At 50.7% G+C, this 26,222-nt stretch overlaps 1 protein-coding gene across 7 annotated transcripts in view; it reads right to left on the bottom strand.

Moving 5' to 3' along the window:
- Positions 1-18,035, bottom strand: part of CRTC1 (CREB regulated transcription coactivator 1) — a 59,902-nt gene extending 41,867 nt beyond the window's left edge. For all 7 annotated transcript variants that reach the window (XM_036032604.1, XM_036032606.1, XM_036032607.1 and 4 more), the window contains exon 1: positions 17,880-18,035. In XM_036032604.1, the coding sequence (XP_035888497.1) occupies positions 17,880-18,005 (126 nt within the window). In that variant the 5' untranslated portion in view covers positions 18,006-18,035. The remainder of the gene's footprint in view (positions 1-17,879) is intronic.
- Positions 18,036-26,222: the final 8,187 nt, after the last annotated feature.

The raw sequence follows: 26,222 nt of genomic DNA, 5'->3' as shown, positions 1-26,222 counted from the left end.
CTGTCCTTAGAGTTGTGTCCTCTAATTGGGAAGTTACCATGACCCCACAGGTGTATGCCAAAGAACATGAAGTGCTGACCAGAGACCCTTGGCCACATGGTTTCTTGGCTACTGCACATCCCCTCCAGAGGCAGCCTGGGATGAACAGACCTGCCTGGCACCCATGCCAGGAGTGGCGCAGCTACCCATCCTCTGGGGTGGGTCTCTCAAGTCCTGCCAACCTGGCAGGCAGCAGTGTGGCAGCTGTAGCTACAGCCTTCCTGAGGACTGAGGGCATTTAAAAAAATGTAAACTGGTGGCCAACTTAAATTTTTTTTTTTAGATTAACTTAAACATCAGGATTGCTGGCTTCTCCTGAAACGTTAGAAGTGCCAACAACTTGGGACCTGGACTCCTGGCTGGTGATTTTTAATTAGCCAGAGCAGGGCCACAGCTTCCCTGCCCCACAGGCATTGGGGCAACATGGGTGCCCTCTCACCCCAAGTCTGAGCCTGGGCTCTAAGAGGGTTGGCACATCCTGAGGTTACCCAGCTAGCTGCAGACCCAGGACCACCAAGCCCAGCTCGTTCCTGCTGCCCCTTGTTCCAGCTCAGCAGCTGTGTGGCTTGACCCAAAGCCCAAAGGGAGGAAGCCCCAATCCCACCCCCAGAAGCAAGCCAACTGGGACAGAAAGGTGCAGAGCTAGCAGGCTGCATGTGGGCCAAGCGAGGTCCAGAATGCAGGTCTCATCCTCAGCCAAAACCCCCCAAAATTCACTGCTGCATTTAACCATTAGAGGCCTCCATCAGAGGAGACTCCCTAATGCCCAGAGGCCTGCAAAGCCTCCGGGGAGGAGACAATGGCAAAGGCAAGAGGGGTCACAAGCCAGGCTCGGTGGGCACAGGCTGCTTCTCAAGAGTTAGGGGCTCCTGAGGGGAGGGCGGGTGCAGCATACAGGACACCCACACCCAGTCCCTATACAAGGGAATAGCTCAAGATAGCCCGGGTGCCTGGCCACTCAGTAGTCCCAGAAAAACCTGTGTGTCTGGCCCAGCTTGCCAATCCCCTCTAGAGACGGTCCACTGGGCACTGCAGCAGGACAGGAGGCCTGGGTGTGTACCTAGAAACACAGGGAGCCAGGTGATCGAGGGTGCTGGGAAAGAGGCAGCAGGAGGAGCCAGCAGGTCCGTGCTGTCTGGGATGAGCTCTGCCAGCTCATGTGCTTGCCCACAGCATAAACAGGTCACGATGCTCCAGGCACTGAGTCAGGCAATAGATGCAGAAAGAAGGCAGAGGATTCCTGAGAGGCCATGCAGGAAATGGGTGGGGCGGGGGGGGGGGGGGGAGGCCAGGTGGCCAAGGAGGTAACACTGGAGCTGGGACAAGTACTTCAGGTGGAGGCCGCAGAAAGTACAAAGGCCCTGGGGTTGGAGTGAGCCTGATGAAGGGAACAAGGGTAATCAGGCCAGGCAGGCCGTAAGTGATGGGGAGAAAGAAGGGCTCAGAGTCTCTCAGGACCTTACTCTGAGTGTGATGAGAAGCCAGTGGAAGGAAGGATTTAAGCCAAAGTGATCTGGTCACCTTCCCTGTCAGGGGTCCTCCATGGTAGGAGGAGCTGGCAGAGGGGCCAGTGGGGAACAGGCAATGGGGGAGTGAAAAACCCATCCACAGCAGGTGCAGAAGGGACCCCTGAACCCAGTGTATTCCAGGATGGGACCTGATGACAACTCATCTGGAGGGATGAGTTGTCATCCAGGCACAAGTAAGACCGCCCAGGGCAGATGTGACCTAGACACTCACCTGTCCATGGGATTCTGTGCTCTCAGATCACACATACCCATGGGTGCACTCAAAGCTTCCCACTGGGTCCCAGGAGGATGTCAACAAGCTCACCAGTTCACCCGAATTCCTGCCCACAGCCTCATATGGACATGACCCCTGGCCAGCCCCCATACCCTGCTGGCTGACCCTCTCTCACCCCTATGCAGGCACTGGACATCCTTCCTCCCAGTGTCTCCCTCCTTCCCCATTGGTTCCTCCCTAGATGATTATGAAAGGAACAGCAGCTATCCTTTGCTTCTCATCTCCCCGGGGCTGGGACCCCCTGAACCCTTCCCACTGCTACCTTCAGGAAGAAGTCCAACGTACCTGCAGGAGCACAAGGCCAAGACAGAGCCTCCCACAATCCTGTCCCCTTGGGCACTACCTACTCATGTGCATCACCCCCATGCCAAGTCTCTACAGATGCTCTGTCCTCCGCCAGGTGCACTTTTTCCTGCCCCACCAGGCAAACCTCACTCAAGGCACCACTGGGCTCAATATGCCCCACCCCCATGTCCCACCACCAGCACCTGCTGCTGCAGAAGCAGCTGCAGCCCTTGTACCTCCATGCATCATGAGGGCTCAGAGCCGGCACCAATCAGATATGTGTCAATGAGGGCACTTCTCCAGCCTGGCACCCACGGCTGCCCTTGCAAGGGGCCCCCTTAGTCTCTGTCCCCCTACTTCTCCGCTGGCCTTGACCCTGGATTTGAGCTTCCTCAAACACAACTCTCTGTGCTTCTCACGGTCACTCCTCTAGGGAGGCCCTAAATGCCAAGTCAGCCATCAACCCCTGAGTGCCACTGGCTACACTTGGAAGCCTCTGTGATTCACATAGGACCCTCCTCCATCCAGCAGTCCCCACCAGGTTCTCGTTCTCCTGAACCCTACAACTGCATCCCTGCTCCTCCTAGCCCTGGCAGATGGCAGATGCCAGATCTTCCCTAAGTCACAGCCAGAAACCCGGGGTGGAGGTGCCCATTTCTCCCTTAGGCCTCCCCATCATAGCAGGCCTGGCAGTCACCTCTCCATCACAGCTCCTGAGCCCCCTGAGGTCCCATGACTCCAGCACCTAGGCTCCTTGTTCCCCTGGCCAATCTTTTTTTTTAAATTTTTTTATCTATTGTTTAAAGAGTATTTATTTATTTTTAGACAGAAGGGCAAGGAGAGAGAGGGAGAGAAACATCAGTGTGTGGTTGCCTCTCATGTGCCTCCCACTGGGGACCTGGCCCACAACCCAGGCATTTGCCCTGGCTGGGAATCGAACCACTGACCCTTTGGTTCGCAGGCTGGCACTCAATCCACTGAGCCACACCAGCCAGAGCCCCTGACCAATCTTTTCTCAAGCTCTCCCTAAACTCAAAGTTATTCTAGGGTCTCCTCTTCCCTATCCCTACAGCCAGCTTCAAGATCACACCTAAGCTCCCACCTTGGCTCTCTGGGGCCTGAGGAAATCTGGCTTCCATCCTCGTTCTCTCCTCATTTGCCACCTGCCCCCTACCCAGATTCACCTTGTAACACAATTACGCCTCAGACAATCCCCCCAGGCCTTTGTGTCTTCATGCCCACTATTCCTCTCTTCCCAAAGACCATTCCCCTCCCTATCCCCCTCCTGTTCCACCACAGAGCTCTCCTCCAGGCAACCTTCTGGAATTGGCCCCAGCTTCTGGCAGCCTCCTTTCTCCTCGAAGTCAGTAGCTCCCCAGGGCACAACTCCCTTTGCAGACCACTAAGTGTGTGCAGGTCCAGTCCTCACTCCTGGACCCGGCCAGGCCCAAACTGACCAGGCCCGTTATGTGCTTGCCCAGGGTCACACAGCTGGGAGGAGGAGAGCAGGACTTCATACTGTAAAGATGACAACATGACCCAAAACTATCTACAGTCAATGCAATCCCTATCAAAATCCCTACAATGTTTTTTTACAGAAACAGAAAAACCCACCATAAAATTTATATGGGATCTCAAGGGACCCTGAATAGCCAGGACAATCTTTTTTTCTTTCTTTTTTTTTTAAGAAAGACTATTTAGCCCTGGCTGGCGTAGCTCAGTGGATTGAGCGCGGGCTGGGAACCAAAGTGTCCCAGGTTCAATTCCCAGCCAGGGTACATTCCTGGGTTGCAGGCCATAACCCCCAGCAACCGCACATTGATGTTTCTCTCTCTCTTTCTATTTCCCTCCCTCCCCTCCCTAAAAATAAATAAATAAAATCTTTAAAAAAAAAAGAAAGACTATTTATTTTTAGAGAGGGGAAGGGAGGGAGAAAAAGAGAGAGATATCGACATACAAGAGAAACATCAATCAGTTGCCTCTTGCACACCCCCAACCAGGGACTAAACCTGCAACCCATGAATGTCCCCTGACTGGGAATCAAACTGGCAACCTTTCGCTTTGTGGAATGACACCCAACCCACTAAGCCTCACCAGTCGGGGCACTGAGCCAATCTTTTTTGTTCTTCTTTTTAGAAGAAAAAAGCTGGAGGAGTCATGCTTCCTGATTTCTAAACTTACAACAAAGTTACAGGAATCAAGACACTGTGGTAGTGGTATAAAAGACAGGCGTATAGACCAACAGAATAGAACAGAGAACCCAGAAATAAACCTTTGTGTATATGGTCAAGTGATTTTTGACAAGGGTGCCAAAACCATTCAACAGGGAAAGGACAGTCACTTCAAACGAAAGGTGCTGGGAAAACTGGATATCCACAAGAAAAGACTAAAGTTGGACCAATACCTTATACCACATATCAAAATTAACTCATTATGGATCAAAGACCTAAAGCTAAAACTATAACTAAAACTGTAAAAGCTAAAACTATAAACTTCAGAAGAAAACAGTGAAAAAAGCTTCATAACATGAGATTTGGCAATGACTTCTTGGCTATGACACCAAAAGCATAGTCAATAAGAGAAAAAATATGTAAGCCGGACTTTGTCAAAATTAAAAACATTTGTGTATCAAAGGATACAATCAACAGAGTGAAAAGGCCCCATTTCCATGGAATGTGAGAAAATATTTGCAAATCATATATCTGATAAGGGATTAATATCCAGAATATATACAAAACTACTAAAACTCAACAACAAAAATAAACAACACAATTCGAATAGGAGCAAAGAACTTGAATGAACATTCCTCCAAAGAAAATTTACAAACAGCCAATAAGCGCATGAAAAGATGCTCAGCATCACTCATCACCAGGGAAATGCAAATCAAAACCATGAGATGCTGCCTCTAGGATGGTTAGAATTAAAACAAATAAAAACATAAAATAACAATTGTTGACAAGGATGTGGAGAGATTGGAACCCTTGTACACTATTGGTGAGATGCAGCTATAATACTATGGAAAACAATATAGAGATTCCTTGAAAAATTAAACACAGAATTACCATATGACCCAGCAATCCCACTCCTGAGTATACACCAAGAAAAAATGGAAGCAGGGATTCAAAAAGACATTTTACAAATGGTCCCCAATTTATGATTTTTTTACTTTACATGATGGTATGAAAGCAATACAAATAATAAGTTACATGAGATATTTAACACTTTATTATAAAATACGCTTTGTGTTAGATGATGATTTTGTCCAGCTGTGGACTAAGTATTCTGAGCACATTTTAAGCTATGTTCAGTAGGTGAGGTGTATTAAGTGCATTTTGACTTAGCATTATTTTCAACTTACAATGGGTTTATCAGAACTTAACACCAACATTAAGTCAAGGAGCATCTTCATCTATCCGCACACCCATGTTCGCAGCAACATTATTCACGATAATCAAAAGGTGGAAGCAACTCAAGTACCCATTGAAGGATGAGAGAATAAAAAAATGTGATACATATATGCATACATGGAATATTATGCAGCCTTAAAAAGAAGGAAATTCTGACATCTGCTATAATATGGATGAACCTTGAGAACATTACACTCCATGAAATAAGCCAGACATACAAGGAAAAATACTGTATGAGTCCACTTATATGAAGTCCCTAGAGGAGTTAGATCCACGGAGACAGAAAGAAGAATGGTGGGTACCCTAGGATGGTGGTGGGGACATGGGGAGTTAGTGTTTAAGGGGTCAGAGTTTCGGTTTGGGAAGATGAGGAAGTTCTGAAGGTGGATGGTGTGATGGCTACACGACAATGTGAATGTACTTAATGCCACTGAACTGTACACTTAAAAATGGTTAAGATGTTGTGTATATTTTACCACAGTTTTAAAAAGAAAAAATATTAAAAGAAAACTTGCATGTCACTTGTGCGGAATTCCTACCAAAAAACCACCTTGGCCCAATCGTGAGAAAACGCCCCACAACCCATACCCTGAGGGACAGTCTACAAAGAGACTGGGCAGTTCTCAACTGGCGAGGGTCACGGACAACCAGAAACCCTGGGCAATGATCACGGATCTGGGATTGCAACAGGATGACTATTGCAATATGGGACCCTGGAGATGATCCTAGGCCACAGACAGGTCACCAGGGCACACCTGGGGAAATCCGAATGCAGTCTGGAGTCTACTTAATAGAACTGCGATGATGCTGCTGTGCTGGTGGGACCAGTCCACCCTGGTCATGTGAGATATTCACAGTCAGGGGTTATGGGAAGTGTCTGTGCTGTCTTTGCATCTTTTCACTAAATCTAAAATTATCTCAAAAGAAAAAGTGGTAAGAAACAAATACAACACTTTCCCAAAAAGGATGCTGAGCAGACATTCATAGTGTCGTGGCAATCGTCACATGTCAAGCCATCGCACTGGGTGTGCTGGGTAAGACCCTGCTCTCATGCTGCCCCACGGGGACCCTGATGCTGGCCAGGGACAAGGCTAAGTGCTTCAGGAGGGCACACTGTCTAATCTGAACAACTCTACAGAGGGAAACTGAGGCAAAGAAAGGAGTCATTTGGGGGAAGCTGGCAGAGACAGGGCCTGAACTGCAATGACAATCCACTTGGCCAGGTGTCGAAGGGGCCACAGGGCAGGCTCTTGGGCATAAGTGGCCCCCAGCAGGCCCCCTATAATGGATGCTCAGGGCTCCTCCCTGCATTTGCTGAGCCAGTAGCAGGAATTGGTGGCTGCTTGCCACTTCGGGCATAAAAGAGGCTGCTGGGCCCATCAATCACTCCTGAGGCTGTGCATTGATTCTGTGACAACTTAATGAGCTGCTCCTGCCCTAATTATAGCTATCAAACCCCACCTGACTGGAAGGACAGAGGGATAGAGACAGTGTGATGCTCAAGGGTGCAAAAGGGCCCGTGGAAGAGGGCTGCAGGGATCTGTCTCTTCAGTTACCTGAGAAACACTGAAATTGACTTCAACACGAGAGAGGCTTTAGCCAGGAGGGCATGGACATGGTGGCTACACCAAGTCTCTGGCAGGGTGGATGGCTCTTGTGTCTTTGTGGGGTGCACTCTGCCTCCCCATGTCCCCAACCCAAAGGCTGGTAGCCCTGTAGAACCAGTTCTGGGCACTCTGCTTCCCAGAGACTTCCAGGTGAGTGACCAGGTGGCATGCACCCACCTGCCTCAACAAAAGAAAAGAGAAGCACTTTGGGTTTTCTGTTTTCAATTTTTACCAAAGTTTTGAGACATTAATGGTTTCTTTTATATTAAAAAAAAAAAAAAAAAGGCAAGGCAGAGCCCTTCCTTGCAACCCCAGCTGGCAGGGAAGGAGAACTAGCTAGCACTCTCAGGATCTTCTTCTCCTGACAGGGAGCCCCAGGCACAGGGCACTCAGGAGACCACCGAGCTCCAAGGATTCTATCTGCAAACAGAGAGCTCAGACACTTGACAGCCGACGAGGAAAAAAGTCTGTCCTTTGCTGTAGACTCAACCCTCTGGACAGAAGACCATGCTCCGGATTTGGGGTGAAACCTCCATTACCAGAGAAGCGTAAGGATGGGACCTTGGACAAGGAGGAATTTCACATATGGAATTAGTGCCTGAGGTCTCCTCTCTGTTTCAGAAACGCCTCTCCTTGTACAAGAACATGAAGTTGAAGCCATTTCACATAAACATCCCTGTTCATAACCCTGGGAATCAGACTTCTGATTCAGGTGAAAGAACTGCCAAGTCAGCAAGTCCTGGTCTGTACCAAGTCTGAATTCATTCCCCTGGTGCTGCCCTCCCTCAGGGGACACCTACCCCAACACCCTCTCAGGTCCCTGAAGACCCCTCCTTGGTTTCTCCAGGCCTATCCCTATATTGTGGCTAGAACAATCTTTGCTAAACCTGCATCACATGTCAGGCCCTGCTCCTAACCCTACCGAGCACCCCCGCCCCAGAACAGGGCCCATGAGGCAAAACCCACTGAGCTCAACCAGCCTTTGCCCCCACAACTGGCCTCACACTCCCCACATCCATGGCTCACCCTCATCACCAGGGGCTCAGCCCAAATGTCACCTCCCCCAAAAAGCCCCCAGCCCATTCCATTCTCTCAGAGCTATGACCTTAGGGCCATGGCAAGGGACCAACTGGTCACCAGTATGGTTTCCCTTAAGGGCAGGGCCCCATCTGACTTGTTCTGCAGGGAGTCCCCAGGGCCCCACACAACATGGGTGCTCAATAAATACCAATTGAAGGAGGGCCTTTTCTATCCAAACCCAGCCTCTGCAGGGGCACCTCACGGGGGATCTCATTGAAAGATCCAATGCTTCTCATGTTCTCCCCAGGGCACTTGGGGGGCCCATCCACCCCCTCCTACCCCATCCTGTCACACTGCACATGGTCAGTATAAACTCCAAGTTTCTCCCTTAAGTTCAGCAAACTTAAGCTCCACAAAGACAATCATGCTCTCCACCTGGCTCTGTGCCCTCAGCACCCGATTTACTCTCCCAGATGGAGAACAGGACCCCATGCCACACTCCTGCTGCTTATGGGGGAAACCAGGCATTGTAGTGGGAAACCAAGGCGATTCCAGAGTGAATGGGAGGCAGGACTGCCCCCAGGGAGATCACCATCCTGTGCCTGCTTAGTGTCTGCTAAATGCCCTTTATATACCTGCTCGGTATCTAATGACTACACCTTTTGTGCCTGCTGTATACCTGCTGGATGCTTGCTGACTACATGTGTGCCTGCTGCATGCCCATTAAGTACCTGCTGAATACACGTGTACCCACTGAGCATCTGCAAAGCACCTGCTGAATGCCTGCCATATGCCCACCCAGCACCCACGGAGTGCCGCCTGCCTTGTGTTGGCAGTGCACAGCCTCCAAAATTTCAGCAGCGAGCACACAGTAAGCATCTGTGCACAGGGCCCCATTTTGGACATGCTACACGGGTTAACCCATGTAAGTATCACCATAGTCCAATGAGGGAGATAGAGATCACTGTGACTACCAATTCACATAGAGGGAGCAAAGCCTAGAGGGGACATCTGGGTTTAAACTCGCCTAGGAGGAAGCAAGAAGCCTGCTGCATGGCCCTGCCAGGCACCAGGTGCTGCAGAATCCTCCATGCCTATCTAAGCTCCCTAAGGAAAAGGCCCTGACCACAGTTTGTTTCCATTTGATAAATAATAAAATATTGATTTTCCAGGACCTTGGACCACGAGACATTTGGTGGCTTCCTTGTTTGTGAACATGAACCCCCACCCAGCTGGTGGCACCACAGCCCTGACCCAACAGAGCAAGGTACCCATATCTGCCCAGGGACCCCACTGGACATGGTGGCAGGAGGGAGGGGAGAAGAGGCGATCAGAGACACCCTGGCCAGAAACAAAGGGCTGTGACACCCCACAAGCTCCAAAGTGAGGTGGGACTCTTTCATCCCTGCTTCTTTCTCTACAGGTTCCCCATCGAAGCCAGGGGGCCTCCACCTTCCCTTCCTTCCTCCCACTTCCCAATAAATGCAGTTATTATTAACCCCTAAATGCCCCAAATCGGCCTTCCCTCTGTCCTCACTGTTGACCCCCCAAACTGCTGTGCCCACCCCTGTACCTGGCTGCTTGCACACATGGAATGAACGCAATACATATCTGATTTGTAAAACACCAGGGACAAACTCGGAGGTCCTCGACCAACAGCTACAAACTGAAATTCAGTGTATGCCATGGTTGTCCATGGCGGCATTAAGAAATACCAAGTCTCAGATCCAGGCACAGGTTTGAACCCAGCACCTCCACACACAGTGAACCATGGGACTTCTCATGCCTCAACGTCTCTCATCTGGGCAATGGGGGAGCCAACAGGCTCCTACTCCGGATCACTGCAACAACCCACTGAGTACACGCATATGAGCCCTAGCACCTCTAGTCACTCATGTCGCTATCCTACTGGAACCCTCCATGGCTCCCCATCACCCACATGCAGGGCCTGTCCCAGGGCCCCTACCACACAACCACTTCCCTCCTAGATCTCCGCCCACTCGTAGCCTGCTCCTTGAACAGTTCCTCAGTGTACAAGGTTCCAGCAGTCTATGCCCCATCCTAACCAGCTGGCAAACTCCCAGAACAGCATGGATGGGAGAACACAAACAGACACTGGATTAGTCTAGCCTAGGTCCAACCCCAGCTCCCCCTCTAATGCTCTCTGAGCCTTGGTCTCCCCACCCCCCTGCAAACCAGGGAGGATGCCATCAGCTGCTGGGGTTGTCATCACATGTCTCATGGCATCAGGGACCTCCACCGACCCATCTGCACCTGCAAAATCTCAGCACACAGAGGGGCGCACTGCAGGGCTAGTGCTGCCAGCTTGTTCTCTGAGGTAGGGTCATCCTGGGCACTGCAGGGTGTGGAGCTGTATCCCTTGTCACCACTCTACCCAAGTCACGATAACCAAAAATGTCCCTAGGTGACTACAAGTGCCCCCAGAGGGCACAATCAGCAGGAAACACCCATTTGTGATGCTCCCCCAGGACTGCATTCAGGCCAGTACCCCCCAAGCCAGACCCTACCGCTGACCTCTGAATGGCATTTCCCAGTCCTGCTTAAGGAGAAATCCTCAGCACAAAAAACAATCCCAGGCCCTGAGGCCCTCACCTCCCCTCACTGGAGCAGCACTGAGCCACAGGCCCTGAGCCAAAACCAGGAACCCTCTAGTGCAGAGAACAGCAGAGAAAGGCCAACAGAGCCTTCCATAATGCCTAAAGCAGCCTGGCAGTGTAACACAATTAACCCAACCAAGACCAGCAGGCTCACTGCACGGACAAGAGTCACCAGGCACTATACTCCCAGCCAGCCTGGGGACAGTGACAGCAAACACCTGCTCTGGCTGTATGAACCAACAATGATCACCACTGTGCCACCAACCGAGGGCTGAACAGCCTGCTCACCCCCTGACTGAGGCTGACCTTCACATGGCACAGCCATGGTGGCTCTAGCATCCAGGCCTCCCAGCAAGGCCTGCATGGCAGGGTCCTGGACCCCCACTCAGAATTCAGGCTCCCCACATCAAACCTACAGAAGCAGAATCTTGGGGGAGCCTGCATCCTTCAGCTGGTTCAGATGGTTCAGAGGCCCCCAAAAGCAGGAGACGCAACTCCCACCACCCTCCCGATCTTCCATGTTGCTCTAGACCAGTGGATCTCAAACTGCAGGTGAGACCCATTGACCAGGGGTGAAAATGCCTTCTGGAAAGGGCTAGATCACAGGTGGCAAACACAAGGCCCACAGGGCGAAATCTGACCCTCCACCTTGTTTTATCCCACCTTGTTTCTACCCCAGTGGCAGCACCAGGCTCTCAATTAACTGTTAAGGAGTAGTTACATTTATATAGTCCTAAAATTACATTCGGCCCTTTGAAGGCTACCGTAAGGCTGATGTGGCCCCCAGTGGAAATGAGTCTGACACCCCTGGGCTAGATGGTAAATACTCATATTTTTGCCTCTCCAGGCTACATGGTCTCTGTCACAATGGTTGAACTCTGCCATACACCAGGTGTAAGCAAATGGACATGGCTGTGTTCTAATAAAACGTTATTTACAAGAACAGGCCCAAGAGGGCTCTGCAAGCAACAGAAGGTTCAAGTTCGTGCTTTTAATTCCTCGTTTTGGACAGATCACGTATGCTCATTCTAGGCCTGAACATCAGCTTCACCTCTTCCCAGCTGGGGCCTCAGTTTCCCCACACGTACAGAGAAGGTGGAACCCCTCCTCTCTGAGGGCGAGTGAGCAAAAACAATAGAGGTTTGGTGAAAGCCACATGGTGCCAGGCAGAAACCGAGAGTGCAAAGGGCAAACTTGACCCCTCACCATAGGGTTACAACCTCAAACCTTCACCCCATGCCCCCACCACATCCTGGTCTTGGTCAGTCCCTAATGGGCCCCAGGGCCCTGGCTCCTGCTGTTGTCTTTCTGGCTTGTTCACCATCACTGTTGGATCCAGTGTGGAGTGAGGTCCCTAGTTCCTGGTGATGGCTGAATGAAGGGTCCACCCCGGGCCTTGAAAGGCAACATGGTATAACCTGTGAGCTAGCCAGAGAAGGACAGATGTTCACACCTACAGATGGCCCCTAGGCCCACCATCTAAAGATTGTTTCCACAAGGTACCTGGACTCTGCAGGCTCTGTCTCAGCCTGAGAAGAGTATCCCAGGCTTGCCATTACAGATGACCATGGACCGGGCAAAACAACAGTAGTTTATTCTCTCACAGCTCTGGAGACCAGATGTCCAAAATACAGGTGTTGGAGGGGCCATACTCCCTCTGAAGGCTCTAGGGAAGGATTTTTCCTTGTCTCTTCCAGCTTCTGGGGCTCAAGGTAACCTTGGCTTGTGGCTTCATCACCCCAGTTTCCGCCATCATCACTACATGACTTTTTTCCTATGTCTGTGTCCTTTCCTCTTTTCATAAAGTTGCCAGTCATTGGATTTAAGGCTACCTTAAATCCAGGATGATCACACCTTGAGATCATTACCCTAATTACATCTGCAGAGATTTCTTTTCCAAATAAGAGCACAGTCACAGGTTCTGGGGGTCAGGACATGGGCAAATCTTTTTAGGGGTCAGGGTGTGCAGCTTACAACCAGGAAAATGCTGGGGCCTTCTGGGGGCAGGGAGAGCTCCCCAACCTCTCAGCAGAGCAGCTCACAGAGTCCTGCATGCATGGAGGCTACAGATGGTACCAGACATTTGGAACAGCCAGCACAGAGGCAAATGGTGCCAAAGCCAGGACTGGGGCCAGGTCTGGGGGCAGCCTCCAGGCTTAGCTCACCTGAGCCACCACTGTACTTTCCTTCGGCCTGTGCAGAGCTACCCCTGTCACAGAGTAGGGCCAGAAAATCCCCGTTCTTTCAATGCAGCCAGAGTTGCACCCAGGCTGAGCCACATGGACTGCTTTGTTCATAGGATTTTTCTGGCCTAGGTCGGCTCCCTGGGATGCTCACAGCTTCCTGTGCCCTAAGCCCTGGGCAAGAGAGCAACATACCCCCCATGCAATCTATCCACATATCCTGGCAGCTCTGATATCAAAATACCATCAAAATCCACTGATTCTGCTCAAGCCATACCCCTCCCACTCCCCAAACTAGACACTGCAGTGGCCTTTCACTGTCTGCTGCCTTCCCCCTTGCCAGTTCAACTCACACCCATCTTTGCAGGACAGAAGGCACCCTCAAATAGTTAAACAGAGAGTTACCATATAACCCAGCAATTCCACTCCTAGTGTACACCCAAGGGAAAGGGAGACCTGCATCTACACGAACACTTGGATATGAATTATCATGGCAACACTATTCACAACGGCCAAAAGGTAGAAACAACACACATCTGTTGACTGACAAAGGATAAACAAAATGTGGTCCATCCACACAATGGAGTATTACTCAGTCACAAAAAGGACTAAAGCACTGAAACATACCATAATGTGGACGAACCTTAAAACATCACACCAGGTAAAAGTCATCAGACACAAAAGCCCGAATGGTGTATAATTCTGTTGATATGAAATGTTCAGAACAGGCAAATCCATAGAGACAGAAAGCAGATTAATGGTTGTCAGAAGCTAGGGTAATGAGGAGTGACTGCTAATGGGGATGTGGCTTCCTTTTGGAGTGACAGAAATGTTCTGGAACTAGACAGAGTTAATGGTTGCACAATATGGTAAATGTTCTAAAACACCACAGCATTGTACACTTTAATGGGTGGGTTGAATGTGTTGGACATTATATCTCAATACAGCTGTTACAAAAATAAGCAGCTCAGGCTTCTCACCATCACAAATACCCCTCCCCCAGGTGGAATCCAGGGTTCCCCAAATCACTCCAGCTTCACCTCTCCCACCGTCTCTCCACAAGCCAGCCTCTCTGGCCACTGACCTGTCCTCAACTTTGCCACACCCTCCCCACCTCAAGGTCCTGCATCTGCTTGTCCCACACATGGAGTACTCTTGCCTGGCATGGGGGGGCTCTGTCTCGCTCTCCAAGTGTTGCCTCCCCCAACCAGTCAGGCCACATCACCCTGTCTTTTCTGAGAGCCTGTGCTTCGTTCATTTGCAGCAATTCTCTCCTGTTAAAACCACACCAACTTTCCAAAAGCACAGCCCTTGCATGCTCTGTATGCTGCATTACTGCACCCAACATAATCCCTGGGACATGCTGGACAATCAAAAATGTTATTAGCCCTGGCTGGTGTGGCTCAGTGGGTTGAGCACCGGTCTGCAAACCAAAAGGTCACCAGTTCCATTTCTCATCAGGGCACATGCTTGGGTTGCAGGCCAGGTTCTCATTTGGGGGCAAACAAGATGAAAACAATTAATGTTTCTCTCCCTCTCTTTCTCCCTCCCTTCTCTCTCTGACAATAAATACAATACTTTTTAAAAATGTTATTATGTGGAATGGACAAGTTATCTCAACTTCATAGGCGAGGACTTAAAGAGTTAACAAACTTGCTCAAAGTCACACAGCAGAGCGCCACAGCCCCTCCCTGCATATCACACTACCCAAGTCTGAGAATGGTAAAGAAACACTTGTACACCCTCAACATGAAAGTGGTCTTCCTGACATCACACCCTGTCCCCTCACCCAACCTGGCCCTCATGTCCCTGTTTCTCAGGAAGGTGGCAGAGTTAATTCACTCATCATGCTGAACGGCCTTTCATAGGAGAAAGCACTGTGGGCATGTCCATCACCACTGAGGACTGTGAACAGACACACAGAAACATGAGTGGCCCTGCTCACTCCAGCAGTGGGCAAGCTGTCCTGCAGAATTCATGGGAGAAGAGCAGCTACCAACAGGGCCATGCCCCATCTGTTAGCGTGTACAGGCGAAACCCTAGTGTGTACTGCAGAGGGAGGCAGTGAGGGAAGGCTACAGCTACAGAGCAAGGGCAGGAGAGGAGCCTGCATTAAGTGGGTTCATTCACCTGCACCAGGCACTACAGATATGCCACTTGCCACAGGCAATGACCAAATGGATTGGGAGCAAGGTTGTCCCTCTTGGTCCCAGGTAAGAGAAAAGTTATCAGCCTGACCAGGTGGCCCAGCCATGAAAGTAGGGGCAGAGCTTTGAACTCTATCTGCCCAGGCACAAGGGTTGCACCCCTGCCCACTCAGTTCCCTTCAAACTGAAGGTTTTTGGTCCTCTGCACTGCTGACACTGGGGACAGATCACCCACTCTCTGTGGTAAGGTCTGTCCATGGGGTGGTGAACAGCATCCCTGTTCTCTCCCCACCAGGTGCCAGGTGCCCCCACTCCCAGTCACAAGATAACCAAAACCAAAAATGTCTCCAATCATTGCCATATGCCCCGAGGGGGCAGAACTGCCCCCAGCAGAGAACACTGCTCTGTCTCTACAACCCAGTATAAGCTCATCTCTGCCCAGAGACCATACCCACCACACCTCCCCAAATCCTGAAGTAAAGGAAGGCAACAGAGAGAGGGAGGGAGGAGATGCAAAATGGTTACCAGGGCTGAGAGAACTGCTGTCTCCATGCCTTAAAAATCTTTTCTAAATCTATCAACAGATGAACAAATAAACAAAATGTGGTCCATCGTACAATGGAATATTATTCAGCCATAAAAAAGAATGAAGTCTTCTGATTCATGCTTCAACATGGATGAACCTTGAAAATATCACACTTAGTGAAAGAAGGCAATCCCAACATGTCACATAGTGTATGAGCCCACATATTAGGTAAATCCATAGAGACAGAAAGCAGATTGGTGGTTGCCAGGAGCTGGGACAGGGTAGAATGGGGACTGACTGCTCATTAGTACCAAGTTTCCTTCTGGGGAGATGAAAATGTTTTGGGTTTAGACAGCGGTGATGGTTGTACAACTCTGTAAATACACTAAAAACTACTGAATTGTACACTTTAAACAAGCATACAAGTGTATAAACAGGCTGTTAAAGAAACCTTTTCAACAACAATAATCCATGCCCAACCCCAAGGCAGAAACAGGATCTCCAATCATGAAGACAGCCATGAACTTCACACAACCCCCTTCTTCCTGTCATACTACATACATTTGATACTAATTGTGTGCTGGCATACAGTATGTGCTAGAGACAAGATGACACAGACACTCCTGCCCTCCGAAGCCCTGACTTATGGTGTCACTCCAGTTGCTCACTTTCATTCATTCATTCATTCATTCACCAACCATCTCTTCCTCTATTTCCTGAGCGAGAACATGTGCTGCTGGAGCAGGGACAGGCAGCACCTGACTGACAGTGAGCACCCGACCAATACGCACCAGAGAAAGGAAGGCACACATTCTAGTCTATAATGTCACGATCTCACAGAGAAACAGGCAACTATTTAAAAAATAACATGACCTGAAAATTCCACCCGAAAAATCAGACTGGAGCTGAAGTCACAGAGGTAGGTCTGCATGGGATGGTCAAATCAGTAGCCAAACCCAGAGAGCAGCAATGTGGATGTCAAACCCTCTCTGAGGCCCCAAGGTGCAGGGTGGGTGTCGCACCACTCTGCAGAAACACAGAGGACATTACCGACACCTGTGCAAAGCATGCTTGCCTCCTGGTCCACAAGGAAGGGCTTGCTAGACACACTTCACAAAGAAAGACAAGGCCCGAGGAGCTCAGTACTTTGCCATGATCACAGAGCCAGAGAGCTGAGGTCCAGGAAAAAAGCCAGGCCACCAACACCAGCCCCAACCCAGCCCATGCTCCAGGGCCACAGCGGCTTCCCAGGTGAGGTTAGCAGTTAACCAGGCCTGGCTCTCCACACCAGACCCAGCCAACCACCTGAGAAAACCTGTTCCTCCACTCTGTCCCTTTGTCCCACCTCCTGGTCCCCACCATATATACTGCATGGGGAAGAGGAAGCTATCTTCATTCGAAGCTCCAGGACTGAGCACATCTGCCTTCCTGACTCCCTAAGGGCCCCACAGGAGAGGGCATCTGACCTTGTCCTCAGGTTTCCTAAAGGTCTATTCTACCTCAGATATGCAAGTGGGGACACATGTCCTTCTGCCCACACCCAGAAAATGAGGCACAGACACCAATGATGTAGACATCCATCCCTTCAGGTAGCAACATGTGGAGTCACTTGTCCCCTCAAGTAGCAATGATGTGGGAGCACCTGTCACTCATCCCCAGGTACAAGTGATGCTTTCAAGTGACACCCAGTTCATACACCTCAGTGTCATCCTGTCTCCCCTAGGTAGCAGTAACATGGGGCCACCTGTCCCCCTCAGGTAACAATGATGTGAAAACACCTGTCACTGTCAGGTTACAATCTAGTGGCACCTGCTACCTCCAGGTGGTAATGATATAGAGGTCCCTGACTCTCCATGCAACAATGATGTGAGGGCACCTGTACTTCCCCCGCCCCAGTCCAGGTAGCAATGATACGGGGGCACCTGTCTTCATCAGGTAGCAATGATGTCGGGACACCTATCCCCCATTAGGTAACAATGATGTGCTAATAACATGGAGGCCCCTGGCCCTCCAGGTAGTAATGATGTGAAGGCACCTGTCCGCCATCAGGTACCGATAATGTGGGGCACCAGTTCCGCCCACGATGCCCAGAGAGTGGGGACACCTGTCCCCTCTGGCCGGGCCAAGCCCCGCCCCGCCGCGCGCCCCGCCCCCGCCGCGCGCCCCCGCCCCGTGCACGCGCTGGACACGCGCCTTCTCCTCCTCCCTCTTGGCCCTGAGGGGTGGGCGCGGCAGCCCCCTCACCCGCGCGGCCCGCGTCAGGCTCAGGTCCTTCATGACCTCCTCGAAAGCCGCCGTCTCCTCTGCCTGCTTCTGGTTGTGCAGCGCGATCTTCTCGCTAAATTTCCGCGGATTGTTCGAAGTCGCCATCTTCTCACCGCCGCCTCCTCCTCCTCCTCCACCTCCTCACCCCCCCCCCCCCCCCCCCCTTGCCAGTGCCACCACGCAGGCGCCAGCCAGGCCCGCGGGCGGCGGGCGGCGCGCAGGCGCGGCGGCAGTCGGAGACCGACGCAGGCGCACAGGAGAGGCGCACAGCGCGGGGATGACAGCGCATGCGCGCGCTTCGCCAGCGCAGTCGGGCCCGGCGGGGGGGATTTCGGCGCAGGCGCAGTGTGCCTCCTGGCCCGCTGGACAGCGGCCGCTGGCTGCTGGGCAGGGTCCAAAAACAGGCCCGCCTGACAGAGTATCTTCTGGGAGGGAGCCAGGCACTCCCAAACCCCTTCGATTTACAGGGATGGGGCCAGATCCTCCAAGGACAGGGAGCACCCTGAGTCTGAGCCTTGGCTCAGGCCAGCTCATCAACTTTGCTATTAGTCCAGGACGTTGCTCATCCCCGCATTCATTGACTGAACGACTATTTGAGAGATAATGTGCCAGGCAGACGTGGTCCCTGCCCTTACGGGGTGCACAGTGGGGGAGGGGTCAGACATAATCCATGAACAGATTGACCCAAGAATGATTCAGATGGAGATAAATGTGATGGGGAAAATAATTCAGTGATGGGGGGAGGGTTGGGGGCACTGGATCTGAACTTATCAGGATGAACACTTCATAAGGTATATAAATGTCTAATCACTGTGTTGTACACCTGAAATTAGTATGAAATTGTATATCCACTGAAATTGGAAAATAAATTATTTTTTATTTTAAAAAGAATTCAGTGATGGACTTGCAGGAAAGTGGTGATGTTAGGGAGGAAGCTTTCCACCATCAGCACCATCAGGGAAGGGGGAGCATCTGAACTGAAGCCTAACTCTTGTGAGCAGCCCCAGTCCAAAAACCTGGGCATCCTTAACATCTTTCTGTCCCTACCACCTCACATTGTACCAATTCCTATTCTCTGGACCTCAAGCCCAAAGAACCAGAACTACAGAGCTTCAGCCTCCTCTCTGTGAATTTCTCCAGCCCAGCCTTGCTCAAGGATCCTGATTTTTGCCACGGGATGCTAAAGGGAAGGTCCAGAAATCCCACTCAGACCCAGCAGTGAACTGGATAGTAGAGTCTCCCAGATGACAAAGGGATGACCCAGGGAAGCAAAAGGGATTCCGTCTGATACCCAGCAGTTCCTCCCTAAGCAAAGGGACCCCAACCACCAATATCAAAGGTTTATATTCAGGATACCCTAGGGATTCTAGGGCATGGACAGGGAGAAGCCAGGAAGGGCAGCCAGGGGAGTGTGAGGCAGCTGTAATTGCACAAAAAATATGTGCTTTTTTAGAGCCAGGGATGGCTGAGGGGGAACACCAGTGAAAAAGATGGAAACATCTTTCTCCAGATAGACTTTTAGTCCCACTTTCCAACTGTTTAATGAAATTTTCATATTAAATGTATATACATACAGAGATTTTTAAGTTGCAGTGTCCTGGGCACTGCCACTGCTCCATTTATTCTTTTTGTTCATGTGGTTTTGGGAACTTTCATGGACTCTAGTGTTTTTGCCTAACAAGCATCTTCCCCCCTTTTGGGTGGCAACAAACAACTGCCCTACAGGGAACACTCATTCTGACTTTCAGTCCAAGAAATGTGGATGGACCTGGTCTCACCAACTCCTTTTCCCCACAAACACCTCTTCTCAAGTTGGAAGTCTTGGACAATCAGCAGAGCCCATTGCTGTGATCTTCACCTTTGGTTCAGGGAAGGCATGTGACCCAATTTGCCCAATAAAATGCAATTCTGGAATTTTTGCTTGAATACACTTTCAATTTTTGATCTCAGCTCAGGGGAGCAAACAGAACCCTGGAAGCTGCTGCCTTCAGAGAGTAGGATGTTCCCTGGTCATGGGACACACACAGTGGCACACTTCAGATAGGGCCCTCAGGGAAGGTCTCTCAGAGGAGGGGCCTGAAAGACGAGAAGGTGCCAGCCATGATGGGATCTGGGGGAAGAGCGGTCTGGGAAGAATCAACAGTATGTTGGAAAGAGAAGCACCTTCTTTGCTTGAGTGGCTGATTTGAAGGATAACACAAGCCTCCAGTGTCAGAGGTCACTACCTGAAGAGAGATAGGCCAAGAGAGTGAACAGAGGCAAAGGTAGAAAGAGAGAGATACTATCTGAGCTCCTGGATCCAGCCATGCCCAAAGATAGACAGCCCTGTGTTTTCAGTTACGTCAGCCAATAATTTAGTCTCTTTTTTTGCTGAAGTTAATTTGAAGTCCCTTTTCTGTCCCTGGCATTAACTCAGACTGCAGCTTCTGGGAGTCAAGTGCAGGGCTGGGCATCCTACAGAGTAGAGAAAGAGACAGAGCACACAGATGTCAACTGCCATAGCAAGTTAAGTGCCAGACCCAGAACTAGAACTCAGGTCTGAGAGCAGAGCTCAGCTTCCCTCTCTGTACTGGGGTTTGTAAGGTTTGAATGAGATTAACACAAGGCAAGTGCCTGGCTCATAAGCGCTCAAAAAACGCTGATTACCTTGGTCACTTCCAAACACCTGCATGAAGCTGGTTTCCAGGGAACAGAAAGTGGAGACAAAATTTTGGGGATGGCAGGGTTATCAGGTCACAAAAAGGGGCTGTGCCCCCAGGGCAGAGGTGAGATACCAGTGCTAACTCTATTTACCCTCATTCAACCCTCACCCCAGCAGTGACAAGATCCATCCTAAACCCTAATGATGAGTCAGAGGAAGCCATCAGTCCTACTCATTGCACAATGGCTGGACCTTGACCCAAGCCTTCCTCCTGCTCCATCTGGTGACTCAGGAAGTACCCAGCCCTGACATTTTCACTTTCTTAGTTTATCAAAGAAAGCTGCTGCCATCCAGTGTGGCCTGGCTGGGGCTTCTTGGAGCAGCCCGTGGTCTTTGTAAGCTGGGGTGGATCTCATGATGCCCACTGCACTTAGGAAAAAATCTGCCCTCCTCCTAGTTGCCCACAAGGTTCTTGCACCTCTCCCTGGCCCCTCATAGCAGCCGCTCCTGCTTCCTTACTCTTCTACCTCCAGATCTTTGCATGTACTGCCAATTCTTCCCTGACTGCTCTTCCCCCAGATCCCATCATGGCTGGCACCTTCTCGTCTTTCAGGCCCCTCCTCTGAGAGACCTTCCCTAAGGGCCCTATCTGAAGTGTGCCACTGTGTGTGTCCCATGACCAGGGAACACTCCACTCTCTGAAGGCAGCAGCTTCCAGGGTTCTGTCTGCTCCCCTGAGCTGAGATAAAAAACTGAAGTGTATTCACCCTTCCCAAACACTGCAGGGCTAGAGTTCCCTAAGTGATGCAGAAAAGACACAGACATACCCAGTTCCCTACTTTTAAGGCTTTTTCTCTATCCGTTAAAGATAGTGAGCACTTTGGGCCTCATATTATATTTGTTCACTCTGTTTTCCTGGGTCCTCAGAGCTAACACAAGACTAGGCACAGAGAGGTAATTGGGAAGTGTCTGTTAAATGAATCATCTTCTGCCTGGGAAACTCCTATTCCTCCCTCCTCCAGAAAACCCATACTGACCCCTGAGGAGAACTGTGCTCCTCACCCTAGGCTCACCAAGACCTGGGTCCTTCTCCAGCCAGTCCTGATCCGAAAAGGCTGGGAGTGTCCAATTGTTGAATAGCTCCACTTTAGTTACAGAGCACGTCCAAGTGTAAGCCAAGAGATGACTCCTTATACGCCATTTCCTGCTGCCTCCAGGATTTTGTTTTCCCTCATCTACTCCATAGATCTGCTTGGCTCCATTTGTTCCTTGCCAGTTTCCCCAGCATCAACTTCCACCCTTCCCTTTCTCATGTCCTCCATTCCAGCCTTGCTGCATCCTGCCTCAGGGCCTTTGCTCAGACTTCTGTCTAGAATGCCCTTTCCCCTGCATCCAGACCCTAACACTACTCAACATAAAGACTCTAAATACAAGCTAAATAAAAACCTAAACTGCTGAGCATTCTACCTGGCCCAGCCCCTGCTGATTCTCCAGCTGTGTGACAACAGGAAAGTGACTTCAACTCTCTGAACTTTGCTGTCCTCCCATGTTAAATGGGAACAGTGGTGATCCTCATGGCAGATTCTTGGGAAGATTAAATAGATAATGCTAGTAAAGCACTTAGCTTAGTGTCTGCTTCCTTGCCAGCATTCAATAACTGTTAGAGGAAGCAAACACTACCTCGGGATGTGTTTTCATGCCTTGCTTTTCTGTACAGCCTTATAAGGAATCTTAGTTGATCTGGGATACCTCCATTGCATGGAGGTAAATTGGACCATTGGACTGAAAAGGCAAAGAATAAACCATCTAGGGCCTGTCTTTGACTTCCAAACCAGGCCTTCATCAGACAGAGTTTTGAAAGCAAAGCCAGAGCCAGGTTTGATTATGATGCGAAAAGGAGAACCAGTCAACAGAGGCCAGAAATGCCAGGCACAGTGCTCACTCCTTACAACTGAACAGGTAGGGGTTAGATGAGGATGCAGGTACCTGGGCCCCCCACCCTGGGCTGAGTGTGGGGTTGAGGGTGAGACAGGGCAGGACTGCCATGGAGAGTAGCAAGAGGCTGGTAGCTGAGGGAGGCAGGGACTTGGGGGATGGCTCTAGGGCAGGGGTCCCCAACCTCTGGGTCGGGAACCAGTAGTGGTCTGGGCCTGTTAGGAACCAGGCCGCACAGCAGGAGGTGAGCTTGAATGTAATGTTCTTGAATTATCCCAAAACCATCACCCCCACCCCATCCATGGAAAAATCATCTTCCATGAAATGGTCCTCAGTGCCAAAGGGTTGGGGACTGCTGCTCTAGGGACGGCAGGACCAGGGCAGGGCAAGCAGGCTAGCTCCTCCTGTTGCAACCACCAGAGGGAACATCCAATGACAACATAATGCTGATGCTTGGCTGAGTTGCAACTGAACTCCCCCACGCAGACCCCCTGCCCACTGTCCAAAAGCCCAGGACATTTATAATCCCAACCTATGTGACAAAAGAGGATTCCCAACCTTCAGGGGATACTTACTGGCTTTTCTTTTGGTGGCCCAACAGGCTTCTCTTTTTGGTGGCCCAATGTCTGAGTCCCCATCCAAGCCTGGGGAGTCCCCCCATGGGAAGTCAGCCCCCACTAACAAAAGCCCCAGAGCCAACAGTGTGATGGATCAAAACATGGGCCTGTTCCCCATCCATTCCCGTTTCCTACCCTTTACCTCACCATTGTGCATCATTCCTTTGTAAGAAGATTTATTTCCCAGCCCTGATTTTGGGCTTGGCCATGTGATTTGCTTTGGCCAACAGCACACGGGCAAAAGCATCAGCATACAAGTTCCAAACCCGGCCCTCAGGAGGTCTCATGTGACTCCATTTGTCCTCTGGCCCCATTGTGGGAGGACATTATTTTGGCTGCCTGCTGGTCTGAGGATGAAGACAGGTAGGGCTGAGCACCCCCCACCTCACCCCACCCTGCTACTCCCCATCCTTGCACCTGGAAGAGAGCTGCCCAGCTGAGGGCAGCGTAGAATAGGGATCCACAACTGAGTCACAGATACATGAAAAACACCCATTTATTTTTGTATGCCATTGAGATTTGAGTTGTTACAAGGAGGCAACAGCTGACTAGCACACTCATGTACTCACTTTTCCAGGGACGCAGGCAGCTAGGTTGGCACAGGACATGGGGTAGGCCAATAGGATGTTTCCACCCAGGAGCAAGTGATACAAAGAAACACAATCAGGGCAGGCACATCCAGTTTCCAGGGGCGGCTATGGCTGAGTGCCAAGGACAGATGGCATTGCCAGTTGAGACATCTGGATTCTGTGGTGGTGGCACAAACATCCTCACCAATCAGTTACCTGATCTGACTTCAGTTGATCACCCCAGCTGCCCAGCCACCTTGATTCTTCCTATTTTCTGAGCCTGGTTTTCCCACCTTCCTGCCACTTCTATGAGCATTCCAGCAGCCTTCCAATGCATGTTTTTGCTATTGAAGTTGGCCAGATCAGTTTCTGTTATTTGCAAAAACAAAACAAAAAACAAACAAAAAACCCTGACTTATGGTAAGATTGGGAAGCCTCAGCATCATTACCTTTATATTATAATTTTATAAGTGTCTGGGTTGCAAATATTAGAATAGTTGACCACTAGTATCTTAAGATACTCAGTATATTAAATACCATAGACATCGTGATTTCTCATAAAAAGGAATCTGGAGATCAGAGTTTCCAGGGTGGGACTGGTGGCCTCATGATTTCTGGGTTCTTGGAGGTGGCATCTCTGTTCCTCTCTTAATGCTCCTCATGGCCACAAGATGGCTGCAAAAGCTCCTGGCATCCTATGTCCTCATAGGAAGCATTAAGGGATGGAAGAGGGCAATAAAGCTACTCCCGTGACCAGAAACTCCCACCCCAGACCTTCCCTTAAAGCTTACTGCCCAGAGCTGGGAAGTTCGCCCAGACTGAAAACAACCCCTGCAAAAGGCATTACCAAGAAAATCTAAGCCAAATCCTAAATTAACCCCCACCCCGAGGCTGGGCACACTGCTGCTGGCACCAAATCAGGGCTCTGTGGGTGAGGAAGGAGAAATGGCTGCCAGGCTAACCACAGCAGAGTCAGCCACAAGAATTGGGCTGGGGTCTAGTTGTGGAGAAGCATGGACTCATGGACCACCTGCCCTTGGGGGTCTGCAGATAGCACCCACAGATGCTAGAGTGGATGAGGCCCTGCTCCCACCTTCCCACCCAACCTCTCATTTGTGCAATAAACATTCCTGGCAGTGCCTCCTGGGATACACGGCCAGGTGCCCCTAATAAAACCCGTGCTCGGAGACTCCTCCATGAGAAGTGAAATCTCCAGGGCCCGTGAGAACAGAGGAGCTGTAGCTGCATTCCAGGACACAAAGCCAGGGGCAGATTTCCAAACTGGCCAGGTCCAGGGCAGATTCCCACCTCACACAGCTCCCCCAAGGCCCCTTTGGCCCTTACTTGCTGCGAGGCCCCAGAAGTCACACTTGGCCTCCCTCTCACGAGCCTGCATCCCACTGTCCCCAGAGACAGCGTTTTCCCACAGCCCCGGCCCAGGTGCAGAGGGAGGCTCCGGCAGCCGAGTCCAGGGCCTCGGTGGGGAAGCAGGCCATCTGGAAGGAGACGGGCTTTCCTCAAGCTCGGTCCCCATGCACAGTGGATGCTGTCCTGGGTGAAAGGTGAAGGGAAGTGATAAGGTGATGAGCTGCAGACCCCTTCAGGGTACCACACAGAAATGGCCAGGCTGGGTCAGGGATGTGTGTGCAAGCTATTTATTCAACTGTGGATGAGCAAACACATGTGTGCAGGTATGCCTGAGTGTGAGCATGTGTGTGTGTGTGCAAGCCTCTGTGTGTATGTGTACACATGTTCTGCCTTTCTCTGAAGGACACAAACGTTCACAAAGTAAAGTTTCAAGCCAGTTTCTACTAAATTAAAAACAGCTTTTTCGTGTTTAAAGTTTACAATACAAAAAATAATTTTCCTTTCTTCCAGGGGGGTGGGTGGAGAAGGAGGGATAGGGGGCCCCTGAGAACATTCCATGGACCAGCCCAGACGGTTACGCACAATCAACCAGTTAGATACAGCAGCGCCCCCTCCACTCTGTGCCGGCACCCCTGCCAGCTCATTGGGGACAAGATGTTCTGAGGTGTGAGCTGATCTGGGGGAACTTGCAGCTGGCGAAGGCTCCTCACTGCCCCCCTGAAGGGCCTGTGCCTCCAGCAAAAAAGGGGTCTCTTGGGGGAGCTCAGGTTAGGGCAGTGGGAAGGGGCTGAGATGTTCTGGTAACACCCCAAGGGCCACCGCTTTCCTTTCAACGCCCCTGGCAGCGTGGGCTCCTTCCTCATTCCCAACCAAATTCCTATTTCAACACTGCCTCCCCACTCAGCCTCACCCCAGGCTGCTGGACAGGAGCACCAGGCCTATGGTACCTTTTGAAGGTGACCTAGAAGTCTCCCCTCTCAGAAGGCTATACATGAACAGCAGGCATTGTCCAATAATGTGCACAGTGAGGCTACCACAAAAGCAGGGACCAGGGGTAACTCATGGACCTCTTAGGCCCTATGGAAACGTGATAACTTCATGCTTTCTATTTATTTATTTTTAAAGAGAGGGGCAGGGAGGGAGAAACAGAGGGAGAGAAACATCGATCAGTTGCTTCTCATACAGGCCTCAA

The sequence above is a fragment of the Phyllostomus discolor genome, chromosome 8, assembly GCF_004126475.2.
Source record: "Phyllostomus discolor isolate MPI-MPIP mPhyDis1 chromosome 8, mPhyDis1.pri.v3, whole genome shotgun sequence".
Taxonomy (NCBI): domain Eukaryota; kingdom Metazoa; phylum Chordata; class Mammalia; order Chiroptera; family Phyllostomidae; genus Phyllostomus; species Phyllostomus discolor.
This window is presented reverse-complemented; position numbering and strand designations above follow the sequence as displayed.